Source organism: Priapulus caudatus, unplaced genomic scaffold (genome assembly GCF_000485595.1).
Source record: "Priapulus caudatus unplaced genomic scaffold, Priapulus_caudatus-5.0.1 Scaffold684, whole genome shotgun sequence".
In the NCBI taxonomy this organism is placed as follows: Eukaryota; Metazoa; Priapulida; class Priapulimorpha; order Priapulimorphida; family Priapulidae; genus Priapulus; species Priapulus caudatus.
In genome coordinates this window covers 26,258-35,197 of record NW_014577745.1, presented here as the reverse complement: position 1 = coordinate 35,197, position 8,940 = coordinate 26,258, and the positions used below count along the sequence as shown (strand labels likewise).

At 41.4% G+C, this 8,940-nt stretch overlaps 2 protein-coding genes across 2 annotated transcripts in view; both read left to right on the top strand.

Moving 5' to 3' along the window:
* LOC106812763 (A disintegrin and metalloproteinase with thrombospondin motifs 6-like) overlaps positions 1-182 on the top strand; it is a 14,281-nt gene extending 14,099 nt beyond the window's left edge. Inside the window, exon 13 of the mRNA XM_014816734.1 lies at positions 117-182. Coding sequence (XP_014672220.1) covers positions 117-182 — 66 coding nt within the window. The remainder of the gene's footprint in view (positions 1-116) is intronic.
* Positions 183-4,386: 4,204 nt separating this feature from the next.
* LOC106812768 (tctex1 domain-containing protein 1-like) lies at positions 4,387-7,855 on the top strand. Its single transcript, XM_014816738.1, has 4 exons — positions 4,387-5,007; positions 5,849-5,923; positions 6,287-6,402; positions 7,374-7,855. Exons 1-4 carry the CDS (start codon positions 4,852-4,854, stop codon positions 7,537-7,539), a joined length of 513 nt encoding a protein of 170 aa, XP_014672224.1. The 5' UTR covers positions 4,387-4,851; the 3' UTR covers positions 7,540-7,855.
* Positions 7,856-8,940: the final 1,085 nt, after the last annotated feature.

Genomic DNA, 8,940 nt, shown 5'->3' with positions numbered 1-8,940 from the left:
AAGGCTCTTGTTTTCAGCTAGTATTTTGCACATCTATGGAATGCCCTTTAGGTGTCTATAATGGCACGAACCTCCTCAAAATATTAACGTGTTGATGTTATTTTCACGTTTTTCAGGAATTTGACTGCAGTGGAAAATTGAAAACTGACGACAGTCCATCAACATCAGACGAAAACTGTTGATGACAATGCTGCATAAATAAAATCCGCATAACTTATTCGTACCGTGGCTTATGGGACGCTGTCGCCACCTACCGCCCGACAAACAAACGAACAACGCCTCCGTCTGCAATCGTGCCATCATGGAAACAATTCCCCGGCGAGTATTGCCCGCGAACCTATGCTGAGATTTGTGGACATGCACGAAGGTGTTGCAGGCACGTGCGAACGCGAAATATATATGGCCTACTGTGTAAACTCAGCAGTATTTCTTCGCGAGCACATTGCGTGTGTTCGTGCGTTTACTATATTCCGTGCAAATGACCTCGCAAGTTTTCTCACGTTCGCAGCAACTCGCACCCACGTTACGCGCGGGACCCACCGCAGTTCAATGGACGAGCATTTACACACATGCCTAACACGGCATATAGTTAAATCTAGCCTCAGGTTTCACTATGGATAAATTACCTGCCACGCCCGATAGCTGGCGTAGCCTACTCAGCAGCGACCTCGATGGCGACTGCTTAACGCATTTAGCCCCCTTTACCCCCTACGAGTTCCATTTACTATTCAATTACATATACCTCTGCCGCCGACAGTTCGACTGTAATTGTTATTTGTTGATGAGTCGAAGAAATGATTCGCACAAGATGGAAACAATAATTAGTTCGGCTTGGAAGCGAACCACTTGCATCCAGTCTCTCTTCGTTCCGCGCTCGATCACTGCGAACGGAAAACCGTTGATAGATCTTTGATGGATATAGACATGATGTAACGGGCATATAAGCGCACATCGCCGGAAAGCTGCGTGTAAGGCCATGAGACGGTTGCGTGCGCGACCCCGAACCATCCATATTATGAACCTACGTGTATTGAAAGCTTATGATATGACAGAAGCAGTTCATTGGCTATCGTCCGAAGTCGGGACGTTAGGGTTGGGTATTCCTCTCAGAAGAAGGACGTAATTGCGTAAGAAGAAGAAGTGAAAGAAGAAAAGCGAAAAAGAGAAGGTGAAGAAGAATAAGAAGAGCGTGGGGAAGTGGAGACGGATGATGAGGAGGAGGGTGAGGGTGAGGAGGAGGAGGAGGAGGAGGAGAAGAAGGAGGAAGACGAGGAGTAAGAAAAGGATTGGCTGCAGCGGGATAAGTAGAGCAAAGAAGAAGAAGAAGAAGGAGATGAAAGAGAAATCAGACGTGTTGAGTCGATATGCATAGATTCATATGCCCATATGTATGATAGCCAATTGCAATTGAACTCTGATACTCTGTCCCCAAATATGCAATTTTAATATAGCGCGTGGCGCAACGGTGAAGTGTAAAGTGGCTAAAAGTGTACTCTTCCCACTGCTTATATATACATAGCTAGTTAGAAATTTGAGAGAGAGAGAGAGAGAGAGAGAGAGAGAGAGAAAGAGAGAGCGAGAGGAAAGTTGGAGGTAAGAAGAAGTTAGCGGAAAAGAAAGCAAGGGAGAAAGGGACAGTGGGAAAGAGGGAGCGACAGAGCAAGAGCGAACGAGAGAGATAGAGATAGAGATAAAGATAGCGAGAGAGAGAGAGTGGGAGAGATGAAGATATATAGAACGAGAGAGTGAGAGAGAGAGCGAGAGCGAGAGAGAGAGAAAGAAAATAAACGAGAGAGTGAGAGAGAGAGAGGGGGGGAAGAGAAGTGGCTGAGTGGTCGCATTGTGTATAAAGACATTCGCCACATCGAACAAACAAACTGAGAGACACCATGGCACGTGGCGTGTATCCACTACCTCTATTTAGCGTCGCTGTGTAGAATATATATTACATTTGTAATAATAGTAAATATATAATTGTTATTGTGACTATATGCTGTTGTAACTGAGATCGCATGAACTATAGTTTATGTACTCTTGATGCAATCAAAAATAGATCAACTAGATCTAGTTGATACACTTTTGATATAATTGATATGATTGACATTATGACTCATTAGGAATTGAACGGTGAATAAGTACGCTTCATCACATTACTGTACGTGTCACCCAGATAAGTATATATATATATATATATATATATATATATATAATTTTTAAACCGTGATCTTATTTACATGCACATACGATTGTAAACTTGAGGAGTGTGATGAGATTACCTTAAGCGTGCGGCCCTCCTACACATATATCGTAAAAAACAGTTGTTTTTACACGTTATGTTAATCAGATATCAAGTGTTTCGCCAAGCGTTTGATTGCATAAGAGACGTGAGACTGTGTAGACGCCGTGGATAGTTTGATGTTACAAATTAAGAAAGTACGCTCGCTGTTATGTCCGTTGTAATTGTTATACTTATTGGTCTAAAGATTGTATTTTCTTAATTTTTATAGTAATGGTTTTTATACGGTCAACCTCCCATGTTACTGGGGTATGTGAAGACCAACACCAACCCAAGCCATCGGACAATTGACATATTGCCACCCTTACTGGGAAAAACAAGAATCTAACACCAGAGATGGATGCCATTATCAAACAGACCCTCTCCAGATTCCTGTCTGAGTCCCTCCTAGTAATCTAGCCACAGACACTCCGTTGTTAACCAAAAGTTTTTTTTTACTATGCGGAAAACCCTGGAAGCTAACGATACAAAGCGTGTAGGCCCCTATACATTGTGACCATGACCTCGTGTAACAGGAGGATTAATGAATAACAACAGCAATGTTACACCTTTATGTAGCGGTGTAGTTTTTAAATATGTCAAATCTATAAAATTATGCAAGAAAAACACTATATGTAGTCATGGTGCAACTAGTTTGGTGTGGTGAACAGAGAGTAATGATGTGTTGTTAAGAAAATGCCTATTTATTAAAACAATATATAAGCATGTTATATAACAAATGTCAATATTTTCTAGTAATGAAAAATTCAAGATCGAAAAACCTGTACTACTTTATTGTAAGTTTTGTAATTCTGTAATAAACACGGTAAGAGTTTGGAATTAATTTAACACTGGGTGAAATTCTTTATATTTGGTCTAGAGAAACGTACTTTTATTATACAAGTAATTAATGTGCACACCACTATTTCCTATATAATCCTAATATTCCTAATATAATATTCTAAATTTTAGAGAGTTATAGATGCAAGGCAATATTTAAAATGCAGATAAGAAGCTTAATGCACCCTTAATATTATCAGGACTGAATAATAATATATCTATATCTATTATTATTCACTCCTGATATTATCGAAGCAAATAACCTAAGTATATAATAACGTAATGCGCATTACAGATATTCTATAGCACACATATATAGGATATCTGTGAAAATATAATTAATGACAAACAAAATAGCTTTTGTACTTAATTGTTAGCGAATTCGAAGTAGGCCTACCTTAGATGACACTGCTGTAATTTCTATTTATTATACGGGAGGACTTTATTTCTGCTACACCAGCCGTGGCGCCACAGTAGCGCTGTGTGCTGACCTCGGTGACCTCACAACGCGTCACAATGCCGCCTGCTGTACAGAAAATAAAAACTTGCCACTTGGAACTAATAACTACCTTATCGTTGGTGAGATAACTTACTCGGTATTTTTACATATTTCCTAAATGCGTTTTTATAAACCAAGCTTGAAACGAAGATATAACTATTAGGATGTTAATAATAGTACGCGATACAGAGAGTTTTAAAAGTAACACTGTAGTACACACTAACGCACAGGCACTTGAAGCGTTTCAATAAAATATACACAGTGGCTATATGCCCGGCAGCCGGCGTATATCTGACGGCTGCCGGGCACGGTCTTCGATTTCCTAAATGCCCGGCAGTTTTTAATTTTTAGTGTTATCTCAAGTAAACAAGGGTTAGGGTTAGAGTTAGGATTAGGGTTAGGGTTAGGGTTAGGTTTAGGGCTAGAGTTAGGGTTTTTGTTAGGTTTAGGGTTAGGGTTAGAGTTAGGGTTAAGAACTGCCGGGCATTTAGGAAAACGAAGACCGTGCACGGCTGCCGGGCATATAGCCACAGCGTAAAATATAATGCTAAATAAATACGAAATCTATTTACTACCAAATTCTTAATGTTTCTATACTCTCTTTCGCCTAGGCTATTATTGCCATATAAGTGTCAGTGTGCACCCTGCAGCCGCGTGAGGAATGGCGGCAGTCAGTGTTTCACTGTTTGTTGCACATAGGATTTGGACGGAATTTACAGGAAACTGGTGACAATAATAGGTGAAAGAGAGTATAGAAACATTAAGAATTTTGTAGTAAATAGATTTCGTATTTATTTAGCATTATATTTTATTGAAACGCTTCAAGTGCCTGTGCACCAACGCGTAGTCAACAAACGCGAGCCCGTGGCATTTGGCAGTGGTTTTGTAACTTCAGACTCAGTCTCAGACAACATAAACATGATAAAGCAAAATAATAATTGAATTCTGCACGGAATTATTTTAATTAATATAATTAATCATATTAATATAATTGTGCTGAATTTTAAAACAATTAAAAATAGAATTTTAGCCCTGATGTCATGACAAAACTGTCAAAATTTCATAACACTACTTAGTTAACAGCTAGTGGATTGATTGGAACTCTCAATTTAAATAAAACTCACGAAAGTCTATAATTTTAGCTTATGCACCCTGACCTACCTCTCCATACTAATGATAATGTTATTGATATGTCAAATTAGCTTTTTATACAGAGTAAAATAGTGACCTAAGCTAAATGGCGGAGCAAGATGAAGCAGGAGCCTTGGGTCCACTGCCCTCGAAAGCTCGCCGCTCAAGTTTGTTCGAAATAGGTCGGCCCTCTGTACCACTGGGATCCAGTGTGCTGTCATGTTCCCATGAGCCCCACCAAGAGGAGGTGAAACAGCGCAAGGTGAGTGAATAAGCCATCTACACCTGTTGGTTGTTGATAATGTTGTCTGAAATTAGATCTTATCTTTTTTAATTCATTGTTACTACAGGTAGTATAGCTGATACGGTCTATGTTATCCTGGGTACTGCCGGAAATACCCTGGGTACGGTCCGGTATACCGGAACGTACCCTGGTAACTATCTGATATGCCGGACCGTACCTCGCTTACTCCCCACCTTACCCTAACTGTCCCTGTTCCGTCCACTACTGATGTCGCAACATTTGAAATATACATACAGACCGCCTATCTTTATAAAGTTGGATTGGAGTATGAAACTGTGAAACCAAGAAGAAATTCCAAAATATATACACTGATGCGCGGAATCCTTTTGCAAATATCACGATGATCAGGAATGCGTTTTCCTTTCGTAATGTTTACGACATTTTCGCACATGCGTACACTGCGCATGCAAGATTTTTGGTCGCGCGGGAAATGCACCACATGTATCGGAAACAAACCTAGACTATTGCCGTAAAGCGTTATGCTTCCTGCCAACAGTCGGTCGAGGGGGCTGAAAACTGGGTACAGTTTGGAGTAGGCGAGGTACGATCCGGCATATTAGATAGTTACCAGGGTACGTTCCGGTATACCGGACCGTACCCAGGGTACGTTCCGGCAGTACCCAGGGAGACATATACCCTATGGGCCATAGTATACATAGCATGTTGCACTAAGCCAATGTCATTTATAAAGTATGTATTTGAAATATATACTATTGTGTGACCATTTCATATATAAAACAAATCAAAATCTATGTTTATCTCTGCTATATGATTAATCTGTCTTACACTTGCACTTTAGGTATCTTATGAGAACACTTATTGCATGGAACCCCCTCAACGATTTAGACCTGGGCCTGTGCAAGAAATAATACAGGTAAGATCATATTCAAATTTCAGACAAGCTATCATACTTTGCATGCTCTGGTGACTGGGTGTAACACATCCAATAATTAATCATATGTGTGGATCTATAGTCAAATACATAAAGAATTAAATTACTTATATAAATTTTTGCTTGTATACTCAACGTTTAAAATAATAATGCTTCAGCAATTATTTAAATAATTCAATATTATAATTTAATTAGTATTTTGTAGTATATTATAACCATACCGACAACTGATCAATCAACCGAGTTCAAATTTTCAAATATACAATCTGCATATACATGCACAAGAGTTTACAAAAACACATGAGAATGTTCACGTATGCATGCCGAATGTGTACGATGTTGTAGGAAGTCTTGGAAGGGCATCTGAAGGGCACGCACTATAGCCCAATAACCTGTAACATCATGAGCAAGGCACTCGCCCAGGAGATCAAACACAAAGTGAAACTGCTAGACATAGACAGGTGGGTGAGAGCAGAAATCGGCCGCCACGCACTGTGAAATAATGGCAAGGACGAACTTATAGAACCTTAGCTACCAACTTCTTGGTAGCCTTAGCTATTGTCACAGAATTACATTTACTCATATAAATCTATGCACACATCTACATCAATATCTCCTCATATACATCTATACGTAGCTCTCCTACATGGATCTACACATCTGTGCATACCTCCACATGGATGTCTCCTTATATATTTGCATTTATACATGCTTTTCCTACATGGATCTATCCATCTATACATTTCTCAATGTGAATGACTTCTTATATATACATCTATACGTAGCTCTCCTACATGGATCTACACATCTGTACATACCTCCACATAGATGTCTCCTTATATAGATACATTCACGCATGCCTCTACTACATAGCTCCATACACAGGGGCGTAAATCCCGGGAGGGATGGGGGATGCATCCCCCACCCGCTCTTGAAGGAGGGAGGGATGGTCTGTACAAATATCTCCCTTGAGATTCAAAAAAAAAGAGAGAGAGAAAAAAGAATAGCTAAAAAGAATGGTTGCAAACATACAAAAACACGTGAAATTGTGAGAAATTGCAATTCTTACCTGTGTTTTAATAAATGTATTATTACTATAGTAACCTAACGGTGTACGCTCTCTGAAAAGTCATGAAAAGTGTTTTGAATCCTAACTTGTAGGGTTGAGTCTAGGGTTGAGATAGTGTCATCAGACATGAGAATATAGCCCACAGTATGCCTCAGATTGCAGTAAAATGGCTTAAATATTTCAAAATTTTTTATGGGGGGCATGCCCCCAGACCCCCCTAGCACTGGCATGCCTACGGGCCTGCCTGCGGCAGCCAAGGTTAATTTCGCCCCCGGCTATCGCCGATCATCCCCTCACTCCTCGGTACGGATTTACGCCCCTGTCCATACATCTATTCATGGATGTCTGTTTTCTCGTTTGCAGATACAGGATAGTGGTAGTCGTCAACATTGGGCAGAAGAAAGATCAGGACGTGAGGATTGGCAGCCGCTGCGTGTGGGATTCCTCGCGAGATAACTTTGCGTCGGCGTTCTTCGAGAGTGCCCACCTGTTCGCGACGGGCACCGTGTTTGCTGTCTACTACGAGTAGTTAGCGGAAAGCAGCATGATCTCGCTGTAACGTAAGACATGCGTGAGTGCAGAGTGAGGCTCATCAGGTGCATGGAGTGGAGGTTACTGCGTATCCTGAGATCCTGAGCTGAAAAGCATTGAGTGGGTGGGGGTGGGGGTTTTAGTTTTAACGTGTGTTACGTCTAGTTCTCCGGTCACTTTATTATCGTTAAACGTTTTGTTGGTATTATCAGTAGAAGATATATATTAATATGTTAGCATTTCTTATAGCCTCTTCTCCGCTCTCTCATGTATGGACAAATCATTTTAAATAAACTCTGTTAAAGTTTTACGTACTTGTTTGTAGTTAAGTTAGTGATTCTTGCAAAGTTACTGGGAGGAAAACACAGACAAGACAAATATTACACAACATAATCTTATATATATCAACAAATAATTATATTAACGACTTTAATTCTTAGAAAAATCAACATATGAGATATGAATTAATATGAAAACGGATCGAGGGTTGAAAGCCAGGGAGCCACAAGGGGTGTGCAATTGCATAGAATGAAATCAAAGTGTCGCATGCCTGAAAGTTAACATGATATAAAGACAGACTCTGACAGTATATAGGATGAACTTTATATGGGATGAGATTGCGATGCTAAGTTGCCACTGTAGTGCCAGTAAGCAGAGATACTAGCATGCAAATACAGGAGGGAAATAATGTTAACAACGTCAATTGCTATCGGTTAATCGCGAATGAACGAATGTCTTAGTGGTTTCTTGCACTGAACAGTTCGTCTATGGTCTTAGCCATGTCATTCTTCACGTAGAGCAGGTGCCTGTGTTTAAACGCGTTGTCAGTGGAGCTAGAACTAGAATTCTTCGACGAAACGCCCACACCCTCGATGGTCTGCTCGCTGCCAGTAGGTGGCGCTAGAGTGCTCGTGGATTCTTCATCTGCGGGTTCACGGAGCGTCGCCGACGTTTTGTCGTCTTCGACGTCGGCTGGTTTGCGCATGCTCATCCGCGATCCGAAGCCTTCCAGCATCGTCATCATGTGTCTGATGACCTTGTAGCGTCTCTTCACGCCGGATGGCTTCCTTGTCGCGCGGGAAGACGGCATGTCGCGGGAGCATTCCAAGTCGTCGCTGCGGCGAGGGCAACCTGGCGATGGAGGGCCGTCGTGCAAGTTATCAGCGTCTGTAATTTCTCCCTCGCTCACGTCGCCACGGCGATCGCATGCCGTCGCATTGTCGTCGCCGCGGCGATCGCATGCCGTCGCATTGTCGTCACCGCGGTGATCACATTCCGTCACATTGTCACGGCGATCGCATTCCGTCGCCGCCTCCTCGTCGTCGTTGTTGTATGTGGACAGGTAACCGATTACTGCTCCCGTTTGATCGCGGATGAGTGGACTCGGCTTGCGGGCCGG

Bases quoted from the DNA above. Each gene is read 5' to 3' on its own strand.
- LOC106812768 (XM_014816738.1), top strand. From the start codon at position 4,852: ATGGCGGAGCAAGATGAAGCAGGAGCCTTGGGTCCACTGCCCTCGAAA. The intron at 5,008-5,848 runs GTGAGTGAATAA...CTTGCACTTTAG, and splicing joins AGGAGGTGAAACAGCGCAAG to GTATCTTATGAGAACACTTA. The intron at 5,924-6,286 runs GTAAGATCATAT...ACGATGTTGTAG, and splicing joins CTGTGCAAGAAATAATACAG to GAAGTCTTGGAAGGGCATCT.